Source organism: Cynara cardunculus (assembly GCF_001531365.2).
Source record: "Cynara cardunculus var. scolymus isolate 2C chromosome LG 1, CcrdV1, whole genome shotgun sequence".
NCBI lineage: Eukaryota > Viridiplantae > Streptophyta > Magnoliopsida > Asterales > Asteraceae > Cynara > Cynara cardunculus.
In genome coordinates, this window is record NC_037528.1 from 12,906,497 (window position 1) to 12,924,986 (window position 18,490).

General features: G+C 31.2%; 2 protein-coding genes across 3 annotated transcripts; both read left to right on the forward strand.

Moving 5' to 3' along the window:
* Positions 1–7,884: 7,884 nt before the first annotated feature.
* On the forward strand, positions 7,885–8,768 carry LOC112520393 (gibberellin-regulated protein 6-like). The gene is made up of 3 exons (XM_025128777.1): positions 7,885–7,985; positions 8,083–8,140; positions 8,300–8,768. The coding sequence occupies exons 1-3, from the start codon at positions 7,923–7,925 to the stop codon at positions 8,479–8,481; spliced, it is 303 nt and encodes a 100-aa protein (XP_024984545.1). The 5' UTR covers positions 7,885–7,922; the 3' UTR covers positions 8,482–8,768.
* A 3,889-nt stretch (positions 8,769–12,657) lies between these two features.
* LOC112511131 (2-dehydro-3-deoxyphosphooctonate aldolase 1) lies at positions 12,658–16,908 on the forward strand. 2 transcript variants are annotated; one of them, XM_025116604.1, is made up of 15 exons: positions 12,658–12,694; positions 12,902–12,962; positions 13,720–13,817; positions 13,901–13,997; positions 14,521–14,586; positions 15,021–15,080; positions 15,267–15,341; positions 15,442–15,526; positions 15,620–15,678; positions 15,816–15,860; positions 15,948–16,046; positions 16,132–16,179; positions 16,258–16,305; positions 16,427–16,527; positions 16,657–16,908. In XM_025116604.1, exons 2-14 carry the CDS (start codon positions 12,927–12,929, stop codon positions 16,481–16,483), a joined length of 873 nt encoding a protein of 290 aa, XP_024972372.1. In that variant the 5' UTR covers positions 12,658–12,694; positions 12,902–12,926; the 3' UTR covers positions 16,484–16,527; positions 16,657–16,908. The 2 variants fall into 2 exon arrangements, with proteins under 2 accessions (XP_024972372.1, XP_024972363.1); XM_025116595.1 differs by lacking the exon at positions 12,658–12,694 and having other exon boundaries at positions 12,768–12,962.
* Positions 16,909–18,490: the final 1,582 nt, after the last annotated feature.

Here is an 18,490-nt window from a genome sequence, read left to right on the forward strand (position 1 = left end):
CAGCGAAATATATCTCGATTTTTAATGTTTCATTTTATTCCGTCTCTATAGATGTTTTAATATGGTGTTTATATAGTTTTGAGAAATGGATAATATTTTTATTTTTAAATGGAAATATAAATTGGAAGATATCATACTAATGAATATTTCATGTTATAAAACATCCAACGCACTAGCATCACGTTATAATTTGACTCAACTAATTATAGTCCTAATCTAGTCCTTTTATCAATCCTTTCACACCGATACATCCTTATATATATATATAGAGAGAGAAAAAAAAAATGAACGATCAAATACAAACCATTCCCTTTTGTACAAATTGTACAAGCTAGCATCAACCAATAGTGTAAGTTTATTTAATTTTCTTTATTTTTAATTCATAAGAGTATGATTGTCCATTGATTTTATAATGGATAATTTTAGTAATATTTTAATTGTGTTTAAAACAGGAAGATTATATAAGTTATAGGTTTTTTAGGAAATGATCAATCAAATTGTTTTTATAATAATCTTGAAACCGATAAATTTTTAATAGATACTTACTAATAGTAATATTTTTTTATTAAATAAAAATAATCCGTCAAGATTATTTATAATCATCTTTTTCTTAGGAATTTATTTATTTAATTTTCATAATAACAAAAGAAATCGATATTTTTTTCAATTTACAAATCTTTCCAGATTTAATAATATTATAGTTGTGATATTTTTCAGATTTTGAATATATTGTTTTGTTTCATTTGTAAATTCATGAATAAATTGATTTTCTTTCAAATTTCATTAATGAAATCATGTTATCCAGTTTTCAAGATGTTTCATTCATGAAATAAATTTTAATTTGATTAGGAACCATGAAACTATTTTCATTAATGAAATCATATTATTCAGTTTTCAAAATGTTCCATTGACTGAACCATATTTAGTTTTATTAATAAACCAATTTCATTTTATTTAGGAACCATGAAACCAATTTCACTAATGAAATCATCTTATTCAGTTTTCAAAATGTTTTATTCATGAAACCAATTTCACTAATGAAATCATTTTATTCAGTTTTCAAAATGTTTCGTTCATAAAATCAATTTCACTAATGAAATCATATTATTCAATTTTTAAAATGTTTCATTCGGTTTTTAAAATATTTCATTCATTATTGTTGATTAATAGTAATTTTTAGGAAATGAGATTTCATTGATCTCAAACGTTTATAACTTGTTCATGTTTTCTCATTATTGGAGAAAATAATTTTTTTTTTGTTTTATTTTTTTACTTTACTAAAATAATTTGTTTTAATCATGAGCTTTGATCATGGAAATGGATGGATATGATTGGTTTGTAGGGTTCGTATGAAATAGATGGTTTGCAAAGAAAACTATATATATATTCACAAACACACATATATATATAGAGAGAATGACCTTTTTTCGAAAACCAATTAACTTGTGATAACTTTGAGAACTAGTGCATCATGTGTTATTTTTTATGTTTTTTTTTTCAACTAAAACTATGATTTAAATTATCGATTAACATATATTTGTTTCACTATATGAAACTTTTTAATATGTTTGTAAAACAAAAGTTACACGTAAAAAATATCACGTTGTGAACTGCATAATAGTTATAACAATATATGGAGTTATCAAATTATTATACCCTTATATATATGATTATATCTATACTATATTATAGAGTACTTGATAAAAACTCTCAAAAACATTTTTTTATGCATAAAGTACTGTTTATTGATACATATTACTTAAAATTCAAGATTACAAGTAGAATGTGCATGAGTACATCTTACTAAAGCTCCATGTTTAAATTCGTGTAACTAACTGCAGATAAACATAATCAAATAAATAATAAACATCATTTTAAATATAAAAAATCTAAAATATAATTAAGATAATTATTGAAATCTAACATAATACTATAATTATTATCTTAAAAATAATTATTATATTAAATCAAAAATAAATTAGTTCGTTATTAAACTTCAATTAAATTACAATAAAAAATTAAATTACACAAAAAGGAGAACTTTTAAATAGTTAATTTGACACCAATATCAATTATTTTTTTCAAAATGTTATAATATTTTCAAATTTATATTTCATTCAAAAATAAAAAACTTTTTCTTTTTCTCAAAACCACATAAAATCATATTATAACATCGATAGACCCAAAATATAAAATAAAATATTAAAAACAAGACGTATGTCGCTAAATTACACGAATACCTTTCTAGTATCTAATAAATCATCAGCATAGTAACCTAACATACTTGAACGTGAACCTTTTTATTTTTTACTTAAATCCCACACATTTAAATAATAAATATTCGATGATAAATAATTATTATTTAATAAATCACTAAATTAATGGTAGCAAAAATTCACGAAACTTTTCCCCATTAAACTTGGGAGTTGAAAGAGACCAACAGCAAACTAAAAATGGAAGCCTTCAAATCAATTAAATCTCCAGCCCACTATTGAGTTCATTGGCTCATTCATCCGCAATTTAATCCAATGACAGCCCAAATTAGTATCAGGCCTATGTTGGGTACACACTAGTAATGATCAAACCCGCCCGACCCGGGACCGCCGGAGGACCGAAACTGGGACCAGTAAGGACCGGTTATAGGACCGTCGACCGGGACCGGTTGCTATTTTGGAGGGTTTCGAAGGACCGGCCTAACCGGGATCGGTTATGGGCCCGGCCCGGCCTAGTTTCAAAAAATATAGCCGTTTATGACCATTATATGACCTTTTTTTGTATTTTTTGCCTTCTAACCTCTATATATAAGTGTCATAGTTGAACATTTTACATACCAACTTACAAAACACAAAACAAACGTTCATAATTCTCGGTTTCTCGTTATATTTTGTGACTTCGACTCGTATTCATTTCTCGCTTCCACTTCACAATTTTCATTTCTTTCTCTCTTTGTCTTACAAAATGGTCGGTGAACAACATAATGCATCAAATGAACAAGTTACCCAAATTCTCGCCGAACACAGACGAAAATCCGAGATTTGAAATTCATACAACTTGGTGGTCCTCACGAACGGGAAAAGAAAGTCATAATGCAAAATGTGTCAAGCTCTCCATACGGCAGAACGAAATTCTACTTTAAGGCGGCACACCGAAAAAACGTGCCTGAGGTTGAGATCGGGGGGCGATTCAAACCAACCGATACTTGACACTCAAGATCAAATGCGGTCGTTTGATACCGAGTTGAACCGACAAATGACAACACAATGTGTCATTCAAGTCGGGTTGCCTTTCGGACATTTCGACAACCCTCACGTTACGAAGTTGATCCAAAATAAACTTGAACCACGATACAAGCCGGTAAGTCGTCAAACCCTTAGATATGATGCAATTAAAATGTGGGAAATATGTTGAGGTGAAATAACAACAGATGTTTGCACTTTTGCCTAACAACATTTTTTTTAATATGTGATGTATGGAGTGCACTATATGGATTGATGGTTTCTTATATATGCATAATGGCACATTGGATTGAGCCTTCATCATGGCATTTACTCAAACTTGTAATCGCGTTTGAACCGTTTAGTGCGCCACATTCGGGTGCACGTCAATTTTCAATTATTAAAAAAAATGTCTTGCATTTGAACCGTTTGGTCGGGTCGGTCCTTCGAAACCCTCCAAGACCGCAACCGGTCCCAGTCGACGATCCTATAACCGATCCCGGGCCGGACCAGTACTTTACCGGTCCCGGTTCCAATCCTCCGGCGGTCCCAGGCTGGGTCGTGCCGGTTGGCCATCACTACTACACAGGTCTCATCCGGGCTATGCCCAAGTCCACATCTGATCTTGGTTTGACCTAGTTCGGCCATGCAGCCAGTCCTTCATATTTCTGACTTCGTTTTCGGGAAAATTAACCAAAATAGTCGATCTTTCTAATCAAATTCAAGTAGTCATATTTTCAATCGAGTTCTTATTTTAATCAGTGTATACAGAATGACTTATCATTTGCATGAACTCGATTTTCAAATTAAAAAGAAAATCTTCACGTAAACTTGCGTAAGGATCCACATTTGCATAAGAAATTTGCATGACAATCACATTTGTATAAACATTTTTGTTCTTTTTTTAATATAAAGGTAGCTTTACTAAATACATAAAGAATTTACATAAACTCTGATTAAAATTGGAATTTAATTGGAGAGATTGACTATTTAAGTCAATTTCCCCGGTTTCAACCATTTTCCTTCATTTATTTTGCATAAAAGATTTAGCATTGACATGTGGTACAAATCACAGGTCAATCAACTAAACAAGTCGAATTTTGATCCAAACTAAATAACAACTATTTTTTGGATATTACGTTAAAAAAATTCTAACCATAACAATAATTGTCGTTTCAGGATTTATGTAAATAAATATATAAATGACTAGCATTTGAATTTTCCCTATAAAAAGTTATGTAATTTAAATAAATTTATTTTAATAATATATTTGTATTTTAAGATAGATAATCTGCAAAAAATATATATAAATATCATTGTTATAAAAGAAATATTTAATGTGAGACCCGCCATATGGCAACTAGGTTTTGTTTTTCTCGATTGCTTTCTATTTTTCTAAACAAAACTTGGCATTTTATCGATAAATACATCTAGAGATGTCTAAGAAAAAGTTTTACCTGAAGACCGGTCCTAGAACATAGGGACCCATTCCTGGCCAAACCAGAAAACTTGATCGGGCCAGTTCTCTTTTTCAAGATCTATATTAAAGTTCAGACGAAAGTTCAGGTTTAAGTTAAAATTTCGACCTAGTCCACATCCCAAATAACGTACCCGGTCCAACCAGCTTTTTCCAGACCTAGAAAAATCTAATAAACAAGTACACACCTTTGGCTCTTAAATAAGACTGTGTGCAACAAAATAAAGAGAGCTAAAAAGGTGATTTTGGGGCTTACATGAAAACCGACGACGGGAAAAGACCTCATATGAATAATAAACAAGTACACACCTTTGCCTCTTAAATAAGACCGTGTGCAACAAACAAAATGGTCTGGGAAAGGAAATAAAACCCTCTGCAGTTGACTTGTAAGCGATTCTAAATCATGCTTGATCTCATTCAGTCTTTCAAAACAGATATAAATGACCTTGAAACTAGTGTTTAAGCTTGCTAAAGATTCCCTTATACACATGCACAACATGTTAGGGAACTTATCAAACTCAAGTATGAACTTGAGCAATATGCACCTAAGATTGTATGCAACATTTGACACATAATGTTTAAAATCATGTAAGAGATGGTGATATTATATAATTGAAAAATAATCTTAATAATAAAAAATAAATAATATTTATATTAAAATGAATAGTTAATTTAATTTTAATGTGATGGGTGATGGGTGATGGGTGGTGGGAGTGAGACTAATAATGAGAGGGTCATGTGAGGGTCGGGCCCAACAAGTGGTCGTGCACATGCAAATAACATGCAATGGAAAACATTCATTCACACACATACATGATCCATGATCCATGATCCATGATACATCTTCTCTAAATCCCTTTTCCTCAATTATTTAACCTTTCCATCCAAACATACATATATCATCATCAACATACACACCATTAGGGCTATAAAACGAATCGAACGAACATGAACGGAGGCTTGATCATGTTCGTTCGTTTAACTTAACCGAACAAACGAACACGAACGGTAAAAGAACGAAAATCTTTGTGTTCGTGTTCGTTCGTTTAGAAATCAGGTGTGTTCGTGTTCGTTTATGTCCGTTCGTTAACATGTTAAACGAACGAACATAAACGAACGAGCTAAACAAACATAAATAAATATTATTTGAATTCAAAGTAAATAAACGAAAGATTATATATTAAATTTAATATATAAACGAACGATAAATGAACGAACAAGACTTTTGTTCATATTTGTTCATTTAACTAAACAAACATAAATGAACTTCCCGCCGAACGGTTTACAAACAGTTCGTTGAACGTTCGGTTCGTTTACAGCCCTACACACTATTACGATATTATGAATAGGTTGCTTACAAACTGAAAAAACCAAGTTATTTCTAGAGGACTGGATCACTTACATAGCGATCCAAAAAGTTGCTTGTCACACCGTATCTTCGAATGCATGAAAATCTTCAACTGATATCAAACTCGAAGTCTACCAAGTTTGAGTCTCCACGTAAAAATCCATACTTTCCTAGGCACCAAATTACTATGTGTTGTTTCCATCGAGTGAGCTTGAGGCCTAAGAAGCTTTAGATCAACCAAAGCTTTAAGTTTGCTAACCGTAAAGTTGGTCGTCATCACCTAGAAACCATATCGATTTCTCCTTTTCAAACCGTAAATTAATTCTATTTTTTATGTTTACACATGATATATTGCATTAGGATTAACATGTTTAATTAGTCAACATATATAACATATGTTAATTCATATATCTATACTATATTACAAAACATTTGACAAAAACTCTTAAAAATCATTTTTTATGCACGAAGTACTGTTTATTGATGCATATTACTTAAAATTTAAGATTACAAGTAAATTGTGCATAAGTACAACTTATTATAGCTTCATATTTGAATTCGTGTAACCAACTGCAGATAAACATAGTTAAATATTTGATAAACATCTTATTTTAAATATAAAAAATCTAAAATTTAATTAGGATAATCATTGAGTTTTCACAGAATACTTAGTTATTATTTTCATAAAAAAATTATATTATTAAATCTAAATTAAATTTCTTTGTTACTAAACCTAAATTAAATTATAATTAAAAAATTTGAATTAAGAAAATTACACTAAAACACAAAAACTTTTAAAAAGATTATTTGATACTGATATCGATCAAAATTTTATGATATTTTCAAATTTATATTTTATTCAAAAATAAAAACATTATCGTTTTCTCAAAACCACGTAAAACCGTATTATATCGACATAAAAAAGAAATAAAACGAAACACTAAAATCAAGATGTGTCTCGATACATTGCACGAGTACCCTTTTAGTTTAATTATAATACATCAATAACAACACGTGATTTTGTAGCACATAAAATGGAAACTCTATAGTAACTAGTAGATAATATATGATTTGTAGTAGAAACGTTATTTTGAGGTTGTGTAATAAAATAACAATTCATCCGATAAACGCTAACCGTGGTAAGAGTTATCACTCTTACTTATCGGGTAATTAGGATTCTTAGTCTTTACTTTCACTCTTACCAGGTAAAATTCTTAGTTCTTGTTATATTTATTCGGTAAAATAATATAACTTAATAAATATTTTTCCGGTTAAATATTTGGTAAAGAGTCCTAACAAAATTTATCACCCTTTGTATTAAAAAATCCACCATGTTGGTGATGAATAAGGTAAATCGAAGATTTAGATATTAATTAGAAAAGCTAAAAAGGGGAAGATGCAAAAAAGCGGTAGTGCATGTGCCCACCCTAACAGAAACCACATGCCTCTTGCCTCACTCACAGTCACATTTAATTTCAACATCAAAAGGGATAATATTTATTTATACCTTTTTTTAATTTATTAATTATTTTAATTTTTTTTATGATGTTTACATTCCATTCTAACCTCTGTTGTTTTTGATGAATATGTTTTTATTAATTATTTATTTTTATTAAATTATGTGTTTAATAAAACATTAATATATATTTATATTTAAAATGGGATGGGGGAGGGAATATGGGCACTAGACTTGTGTCGGGCCGACTTTAGACCCGTGATTCAACTTGACTGTTCTCTAGCTTGCATGCCTACGGTGTAAATGTGGACCCGCATGTAGGATATCAAAAGGAAGATCTATTCTTCCATCTATAAATAGCTGCAACACTTCCCCATATTTTCTTCAACCAAACCATTTCCCCAATATCCAGCATTCTCAACCGCCATGGCTAAGTTCGTCGCTGTCTTCCTCTTGGCTCTCATCGCCATCTTCATGCTTCAAGCTACTGTAAGTCTCTGCAATTCTGCCTTTCAAGTGTTTGATTAATGTTGTTATCTTCTTCGGACATGATTTGATATTTTTTCTTCTTTTTAAATTGGATTAGGTCTCGGCTAAAGGAGGACATGGCCACGGATCTGGACCTGGAAGTTTGACAAGCTCTCGTAAGTTTTACATTCTGCTTTTAGATTCAGTGTTCGATCTCTTCGATTAGCGAATTAAAGTTAGCTTCGATCTTCGATCCATCTGTAAACTGCAGTTGTCATTTTGAACTTTTAACTTCATTCTAATTTCTGATAACTGATTTGCGCGGACACGAACAGAGTGCCCAGGGCAGTGCATAAGGAGATGTAGCAGGACTCAGTACCATAAGCCATGCATGTTCTTCTGTCAAAAGTGTTGTGCCAAATGTCTCTGTGTTCCCCCGGGTTTTTACGGTAATAAACAAGTATGCCCATGCTACAACAACTGGAAGACCAAGGAAGGTGGTCCTAAATGCCCTTAAACGACTTCACCAATATTTACACACTTAACATCCAAATCCGGGGTGCTAATTACTCGAGTAATGCTACTACTGTTGGATGAATTTTACTATGTATTAGTTCTCTTTTCTTCTTCAAAGTTGTAATATGTGAGGTCCATTTGATCAAAAGTGAAAATGGACTAACGGAATTTTAATGCTTGTTAGCGTGCCGCATTCCGTTGGATGCTTGTCTTGCATCCAACATGTGACTGGGCCCCCAAATTCTCACTTATAATTATTTTGTTTTTATTGAAATATATTATAATTTATATGTCTCTTTGTTTTTTGTATTTAATCAACATAATATTTTATTGGTTGAGATAGTTTTTGTTTTAATTTTTAAATAATAGTTGAAATAATTTTATCGGATATGTTATGATGAATTTGTTGTCAATAATAAATTACCGTATTTTATTCATGTTAAAAAAAAAGTAAAATTATGTTTTTAGTCTTTATGATTTATTGAAGATTTTTATTTTTATCCTTATAATTTTAAAATTTTAATTTTCATTCATATAGTTTGTAATTCATTATCTTTTTATGTTATTATGACTTAAAATTATCTTTTTTATTTATATGGTTTACAATTTATTTCTATTTAACCCTTTATATTCAAAAGTAGTGTTTTGGAGTCAAGGACGAAAATAGAGATGGATTAAAAATCATAAGAATGAAACTGAAATTTTAAAACCACAAGGATGAAATTGCAATTTTAAGCAAACCATAGTGGATTGAAAACGTAATTTACTCTAAAAAAAATAAGAACTTTAAAATATCTGACATCAATGTTTTTGAATAAATTTTTTGAAAATTAGATAGTGCCTAATGTTATACTTCATTCGCACCAAATTAAATGTCTACGGTTGAAATGACACATAATTTTAAACAAACATAGTTATTATACTTTTCTGTTAACCAAATGATATTCTTACTATTTTATTTATATCTTTTTATAATTCTTAAATATTTGTATATTAATTAAAAGTAAATTTAAAGTTTTGATTATTTACTTTCAAAAATAGATACTTATTTTTAAACAAATAAAATTATAGACGCTTGTTTGGAGCGGATGAAACATTAAACAAGTCAAATCAATATTTTTAACCACCACACGTATTTACATAATTCGGAGATGCCTAATACGTACCATCTCCAACTCATTATTGAGATAAGATATATCAGGATTTATTTAATCTAATTTTAATAATAAATATCATATGTATTATTTTTATTTGTTTTTAACATCAAAAATAGAGTACATTACATGGTTGGTCCCTGTGATTTATATAAAATCATATCGTGCGTTTCTAAATCAAAATAATTATGGAAGACGTCCTTATGGTTTACATTTTTACACGTCTTTGGTTCCTTTGCTCTAACACCGTTAACAATATTTGTTAAAGAGGTTTACTCAAAGGGTTATTTTTATCTTTTTATCACTTTTTAGTTTTATAGTAAAAACTTATGTATTGATTTAAAAATCATAGGGACCAAGAATGCAGTTTGTATATATTTTGCATATAACATAGACTGGTCCTCACTTTTTGGGTGAAATAGCCGCTGCCTCCTCCCCTCGACCATCACCAAAAGCCATCTCCGCCCCCCTAGAAGATTACGGCATTCCTCAACACACCAAAAGCCATCTCCGGCCTCCCCATCACCAGCGACCACCGCCCCTTCCCTCTTCAACCTCCCCCTCTTCTTCACCGTAAAGAACACATCGGCTTCCATCTCCGATGAACCCCCTCCCCTCTCCCTGGGGGTCTCAACTTCATCCAGATCCAGGAACCATAATGATCTGCTTTTCCGGATCTACATGTAAAATGACCATAAAAAACACGAGAAAGGAGGAACTGTATTCGAAGGTTGCTCATATATATATATATATGCATGTTCAAATGAAAACCGTGCATTTTCTAAGAAACCGTGTAAACCAATTTTGTCCAATAGAAAATTTTCATTTTTTTTCTAATTAAATTTAATCAATAAGGGTATTTCGGTTATTTATAATATTTTTTATTAAATATGGAAGTTATTAATAAATCTTAATTAAAGAAACGTAATAAAGGAAATTGTATAAATAGTAACATTTAAATATTTAATTATATTATAATATTAAAAATTTGAATTTGATATATTGTTATGAGATTGAATATGCAAACGGGTCTTGAAGATTGAATTGCATTATGGAATGAAATCGTAAATTATGGTTCAAATTAAAAAAATAATGTTAATGAAACAGGTTTCATGAAGGTGAAACTGGTTCATGTTGTAATTGATTCATGAGTAATATGAAATAGTTTCTTGGTGAACCACGTTTCAGTGATGGTGTAGTTGATCCGTTTAGTAGAAAAAATGGAACATGAAACGGGTGCATAATTTATTTGGTTCGTCATGAAATAATTACATGATAAAACGAGTACATGATGAATCTGCTTTGGGATCTTGAAGATTGTAATCTGCTCCAGAATCTTGAAGATTGTAAGGATTAAAGAAAATAATGCATCAAATCATGAGTGAAATAAAAAAATTAATTTACATGAAACAGATTTCATGAAGGTGAAACTGGGTCATGTTGTAATTGATTCATGAGTAATATGAAATCATTTCATGGTGAACCATGTTTCAGTGATGGTGTAGTTGATCCGTTTATTAGAAAAAATTGAACATGAAACGGGTGCATAATTTATTTGGTTCATCATGAAATAATTGCATGATAAAACGGGTACATGATGAATCTGCTTCGGAATCTTGAAGATTGAAATCTGCTCCAGAATCTTGAAGATTGAAATCTGCTCCAGAATCTTGAAGATTGTAAGAAGTAAATGAAAGAATGCATCAAATCATGAGTGAAATAAAAAATTTAATTTACATGAAACAAGTTTCATGAAGGTGAAACTGGTTCATGGCGTAATTGAACAATAAGTGGTGCTTTCATGGTGAAACCCGTTTAAGTGATGGTGTAGGTGATCATTTCAGTAGATGAAATGAAAAATGAAACGAGTGCATAATATAGGCGGTTCGTCATGAAATAATTACAAGATGAAAAATAAATTAGTTTCATTAATAATAATAAATATTAACGTAAAAATAATAAATTACTTTACAAAAAATAGATTAGTTTCATTAATAATATGATATACATGATATAGTTTCTTTGATTAAATGAATATTTGGTTTTACCCTTTTGCCCTTATTAGTATTATAAAATGTATTTTCAATTTTTTTTATTTTTAATTTCCTTAAATAACCTTGATTAATATTAATCATTGATCAAGAAAATGGATGGGTGAAATTAATTTACACGATTTACACAATGGATGCAGTTTTTATTTGATCGCTCCTATATATATATATCAAAAATAGAGAACCAAGTAAAAAGACTAAATTGCCCCTCTGAGTAAAATGATTTAACAGGTAATTTTAACGGTGTTAGGATAAAGGAACTAAAGATGTGTAAAAATGTAAACTACAAGGATATTTTCTATAATTATTTTGATTTGATAATGTGATTTTGTGTAAACCACAGTGACCAATTATGTAAATTATAATTAATTTCAAATAATTTAATATTTAACTAAAGGTATTGATGGAACTTTTTCAATGCCATAACATGTAAGAAACATGTTTTGATATATTTTACTCTATATATTATTAATTAATTAATATAATAAAGAAAATAAATAAAAAACACTAAAAAATTATGAGGGCGACAAGCGTAACATGCAAAGTGCCCCCACTCCTTATTACTCAAACATGAGATTTCAATTTTGTGGGTTACCTTAAATATTAATAAGAAAAAATGTCCACACTTAAATCAATCCAAATCTCGACTTATATTTTTCACGTCAACTTGTATTATCATACCATCTTTAGTCTATTTGTGTAATGGATTTACAATATTTTTGTTGATGAAAATCGTCTATTTATGTAATGGTTTACAATAAAATTCAAAGAGGAATAAAAATCCTTTCGTAGCTATGGAGGTTTAAATGTAATGACTTCAAGCTACTTACAAAACTTACAAAGTAGATGCTTGTTTTAAAATTAGTTGACTCACGTAATGGGTAGAATATAAACGTTAATAAAATAAAATTGAGGTTAAAAAGTGAACCGGACTCGGAGGGTTGTGTTTTAAAGATAATCGCCGTATCCAACCCCACCAAAATCCACCGACAGACCACAGTAGTCAAAGGTATGGAGTATGGACCTTCATCAATCACCGCCGGAGCAATCTTCCCCTAATCTTTTTTCTTTAAATTTTAATAATCGTAAAATACTTGTTTCTTGGGTATGAATTTGGGTCTTTACGTTCATGCTTCGAGATCTACCTCCTTCATGTGCCAATTATTCGTCAATTTTAGAATACCAGTGCCGATTTGATTTCCTTCTTTGATGTCAGATCTTTAGCTGTTTACACATAAGATATGGACTTATCAACGGCGCTTTACAGCCAGCTTAAGGTTTGCCTTCATCTCTTCTGTTCCATGAATACATTCTACTCAATGTACTGCAATATTTACTCCTAATTCTGAAACATGGGTGATATTTCTGTACATTGTTCTTCAATGTAAATTGGTATTGTTGTGTCTGAAATCTTCGATGTGAAATTTGATAACCGTTTTGGAATCTGCAACATAGATAGTAATTAAAGATCCAACAGTGGTGATCCCACAATCTTTGCCAAGGAGATGGTCATCCAGTCTACAACACCAGAATCAGTAAAGTAAATATAGATCAATTTTGTACTCTGAAAGATATAATTATCATTTGGTCTTAGGGGTTTTGGTTGATGGGAAGGTTTATTTTTGGGAGGGTTTTTCATAGATGCAAGGAGTGGTTTTTAATTGGCAGGGGGAGGTTCGGAAAAACTTAGGCATTCTGCATAAAGCCCCCTGAAGCTTACTGAATAAACCACTTTATATATCATTAAGCCACTATCAAACAGTTACATATAGCTGATCTATTAAGCTGTGAGTCCCATTAAGCTCATTAAGTTGCTAACGGACATTCCCTTAATAGAAAGTGTTGTTTTGTAATGGTCTTTGAAGGGATTTATCTTTCCTTTTTTTTATTTCTCTGTACTAGAAAGTGTCCATAGTCATCAGCAACTATTACATATTAGAACATCTTAAGAACTTGATGAACATTTTCGCTCTATAGTTTTCTCCACCATGACCATGAGAGCTTACTTTTCTTTTTCTGTCAAACTTGTAACAGGAAGCGCAGCCATTCTTTGTGTTAGCTGGTCCCAATGTGATTGAATCTGAGGAACATATTTTTTACATGGCCAAACACATTAAGGCCATCACTTCAAAGTACATTCTTTTACCTGTAACTATGCATATATGTTTGACAGACTTTCAGCATATAATGCCATATGTTGCTTGCATTTTTGCAGACTCGGGTTGCCATTAGTTTTCAAGTCAAGCTTTGACAAAGCCAACAGAACTTCGTCAAAATCTTTTCGTGGGCCTGGATTAGCTGAGGGACTGAAGGTATATCTGCATTTTACTATTTTCTTAAGGCGGTAGAGAACTTTTAAAGTTTTCTAATATGTTAAACATCCTCAACCTATTGAAAGTTCTGTTTATGATATATTAGTCCATTTTCTTGCTTAATCGAACTTTCTGGAGCTGAAACAGATTCATGGCAAGTTGGCAACCAGTTGTATATATATACTTTTTGTACACCATAGATACTATATCGTTTATGTGATGCAACTCACTTGTGTCTTTTAGTCCCTCGGATACAAGTATTATGGTATTGGTGGCTGTGTAACTGTATTTGGATCTCTTCTTAACTTCTGATCCTTGATAAATGGTGTACATAAAAATCCAATGAGTAATGTTAAATAGTTTTACAAAATAAATTGTATCAGTAAAAGTTTGATTGCATTAGAGAGTATCCTAAAAGGGGCTGAACTCCAAACCTGTCATAAACTATTTGGCAAGGAAACTACTGATGTATATGATAATATCTTGTTAAAACTGTATTGATCGTCTTGCTGGTCAATTGCAGATCCTTGAAAAGGTGAAAGTGGCATATGACTTGCCCATAGTGACCGATGTACATGAAGCTAATCAGGTAATCATTTTACTTCTTCAAGATACGGTCCTTCAAATTTCAATATACTTGTATGGTGTTCACTGGAATAGGATAACCATCCGCCTATAGTGCCAAATTTCAAAATATAAGCTTAGAAACTACCATTTCATATAAAAAAGTGATATTCGTCGCCAAGATTATATCAAATATTTGGATCTTGTTTTCTTAAATGTAATGTATAACATATTTACCCTCTCTTTATTCTTCCTTTTTCAGCCCTCTCCGTTTGTTCAGATTTAAGTTCCCATTTGGCCATTTTCATACTATTAGAATTTTCCATGGGTCTCCTATTAAGCCAAATTCTAGTTGAATTTAGTTTAGCTGTTGCCAACCAGGTGATTTGATCTGAAGAAGGGCTTATTTTGCTACCGAAAGCAGATACATAACTTCGTATAACTATTATCTTTTATCAGTGTGAAGCAGTTGGCAGGGTTGCAGATATAATTCAAATTCCAGCCTTCTTATGCCGACAGGTAAGATTGATCAGACTGAATTGCTTCGAGATATCCTATCACCAACATTATCAATGTATCTCATCTAGTCTAAAATTTGTGATTATGCCATTCCTCATGTCTGCAGACCCGTTTCTATATTTCTATTCTGTGACAAGGCTCGTTCTAGAGGTTTTAACACATTTCATCTAAACTTTTTTCTGATAGACTGATCTCCTAGTTGCTGCTGCCAAGACTGGAAGAATCATAAATATAAAGAAAGGCCAATTCTGTGCTTCCTCTGTAAGTTATCATGTTTGGTTGACTTCAATGACCATTTGTGGAACCGTTTTGGCATGTTCAATTGGCGTGGAAATAGTAACCTGATCTGTTGCCTTTGTAGGTCATGACCAACTCTGCAGAAAAAGTCAGATTGGCTGGAAATCAAAATGTTATGGTTTGTGAGAGAGGGACCATGTTTGGATACAGTAAGTTGCTGTAAGCTTATTTTTATGCATTTGAATGTTTTTCTTCCTTCTTCTTCTTAATGCCTAAAGCATTGTTTATTGTCTAACTTGCAGATGATTTAATTGTTGATCCACGCAACTTCGAGTGGATGAGAGAAGCTAATTGTCCTGTTGTGAGTACAGTAACATTGATGCAGACATAAATTTTTTATATGATTTCATTTTGCAAAAGATGATTTCATTTTTATAGTACTTGTCCCAAAGTATAGTACCATTTTCATATATTTCGACTTATATTTCCACGATGCAGGTAGCAGACGTTACACATGCATTACAGCAACCTGCCGGGAAAAAGGTGCACAGATGTTACAACCCCCCTCCTTTTTTTGGTCATGAAATTCAATATCACTTGTTGATTTTTTTCTAACGAGTTTTTAAACAGCTGGAAGGTGGTGGTGTTGCCAGTGGAGGTCTCCGGGAGTTAATTCCTTGTGTAGCAAGGACAGCAGTTGCTGTCGGTGTGGATGGACTTTTCATGGAGGTATGAATATGTGGTTTATTTGTTATATGTAATACCTTCTGTAATTCCATGCTTCTAAATGCATCATATATATCTGTGGTATCAGGTGCATGATGATCCACTTAGTGCTCCAGTTGATGGTCCAACTCAATGGGTAAGTTTCATGATATCGAATATACTCGTGTTATTTATTTCACCATTTCTTGACTTGGTGTTTTGCGCTTCGAAACAGCCTCTACGCCATTTGGAGGAGCTGTTAGAAGAGCTTGTGGCAATTGCTGTAAGTTTTTGACCCACTCTTTGCATAAATGTTTTATTTGTTGCATTTGTTGTATATACTTCAAAAATAAGATCACTTGATCTTCATATTAACTTTCTTTTTTTTGTGGTCTGTTATAAAGAGAGTTAGCAAGGGGAAGCAACAATACAAGATTGATCTTAGTCCGTTCCGCGAGTAACAAGTTGTATATGCTGGTTTTTCGCGTGCAATGAACAAAGAAAGGTATTGGACTCGAGAATCTCAATAAAGACGCTTATTATTGGATTCCTAACTTATTTAGACGATTGTTATCATTGCAAAACTCTAAGCACGTTAGTAATTGTTATAAATTACATGCCCACTTGTTTTCAGGAAAGATCCTGCTCTGACCTCAGATCAGATATATGCCCGTGTGAAAGATTGCAATATCATAATCTATGGTTTGAGAAAATACATTTCATTATCTACACATTATTGTTGTGTAATTCAAAATAGACACACAAACGGATGTATACTTCAAGATTTATGATTCGGGCTCTTGTTGTTCTTCGTTTCATCTAGGGGTCTTGTTTGCAAAGAATATATATTCTATATCAGATGGTCATTGACTCAACGTTACTTGGTTTAAGTGTAGAGCTTTCATGAGGTTAAGAGTTCAAATCTCACAAGGAATGTGCATGAGATTTTGACATATATAAATGTTAGGGAAATTGACTCAAATCCCCATTTTCCACACCCAAAATGGTCTCCTAACCATTTTCTCTTGGTTTACTCAAATGTCATTGCTTCCGCAATATTAGCTAAAAGGCAACAAAAAAAAAAATCAAATTCAACACAAATATGCAATTGCACGGCCAGGTCCGTAATTGCGATAGTAAACTTGTTGAATTTGAATTTATTTTGTCTTTTAGTTAATATTGCAGACCTAGTTAATATTACGGACTTGGATATTGTGAAAGTAATGACATTTAGATAAATTCGAAAGAGAAATGGTTAAAAGACCAATTTAAATGTGAGAAATGGTCATTTGATTCACTTTCCCTAAAACACTAGGTTTCATTTTTTTAGAGTGTGAGGATAATAGTATGTTTTTGAGTGTTGACAATAATGATTATGAAGGTGGGATTTTATGTGTTCTGGTTTGTTTCTATTATACAATTTCTTTTTAATTAATATTGCATTGATACATGCGCTACATGAACATGATTACATAACATTGTCAGACATCTTCCGTTTTTTCACCTTTCTTGTGTTAAGATGATCGACCATCTTCATTTTATAAATTGATTGTCTCTGATAAATTGTTAGATTATAACAAAATTCGAATGTTAAAACCGTTAAGTTGTATGAAGCAAAAATGTAAATTCACACAATCAAATCAATATAGTTTTGAATATGATTCAAAATTATTGAAGGTTAAGAAAACAAACTTTAAAGAATATTACCCGATCTACATTCTCGTAAAACTTTGATTTTTCAAAAGAAACACTAAAAACATATATTAGTATATATCGAATCAAGAAGCCAACATAAAAATGAAGATTTATTGTCCCTTTGCGAGTAACAATGTAATATCAAAATAAACAATGCTCAAATGTTCTTTTAGTGTTGTGGGTAACGCTCCTGAAAAATAAACATTAAAATGAGAATTAAGGTAATAATAAATTAAGGAATTAAAAAATAGATAAATCAAGAATACAATGAAATTGAAGGAGTACTGGAATGAAATACTTACATGTAATAACATGTGTGTCTTGATGATAAAACTTTGGTGTTCATTGACATATTTAACTATCTTTAAATAGCTTATTTTTGTTTGTGTCACCTACTACAAAAAAAAAAATCAACATAAAAAACATATAAAGTCCACATAATAACAAAGATTGATCTTTTAGCAAGACAAATCTAGCGAGAGAAAATGTGTTAAAGGGAGAGATTGATAGATAGGTTAAAAAAACCAATAACATAGCCAACCAAATATAAAAAATAGCTTATTTTTTGAATTTATTGAAAAAGTCTTGTTTGGTTTGCTGTAAGCTAGCTTCCTACTTCAAGTAGAGTTTGAATTAGTTCCAGAGGCTTTTATCCACTCTTTTCAAATTATTCCCCTTATATATATATATATATATATATATATATATATATATATATATTCAATTAAATAAGGGTTAACCTAAATTGCAAAATACATTTAAAAGAAGGGAAG

Bases quoted from the DNA above. Each gene is read 5' to 3' on its own strand.
- LOC112520393 (XM_025128777.1), top strand. From the start codon at position 7,923: ATGGCTAAGTTCGTCGCTGTCTTCCTCTTGGCTCTCATCGCCATCTTC. The intron at 7,986-8,082 runs GTAAGTCTCTGC...AAATTGGATTAG, and splicing joins TCTTCATGCTTCAAGCTACT to GTCTCGGCTAAAGGAGGACA. The intron at 8,141-8,299 runs GTAAGTTTTACA...GGACACGAACAG, and splicing joins TGGAAGTTTGACAAGCTCTC to AGTGCCCAGGGCAGTGCATA.
- LOC112511131 (XM_025116604.1), top strand. From the start codon at position 12,927: ATGGACTTATCAACGGCGCTTTACAGCCAGCTTAAG. The intron at 12,963-13,719 runs GTTTGCCTTCAT...AACTTGTAACAG, and splicing joins CGCTTTACAGCCAGCTTAAG to GAAGCGCAGCCATTCTTTGT. The intron at 13,818-13,900 runs GTACATTCTTTT...GCATTTTTGCAG, and splicing joins ATTAAGGCCATCACTTCAAA to ACTCGGGTTGCCATTAGTTT.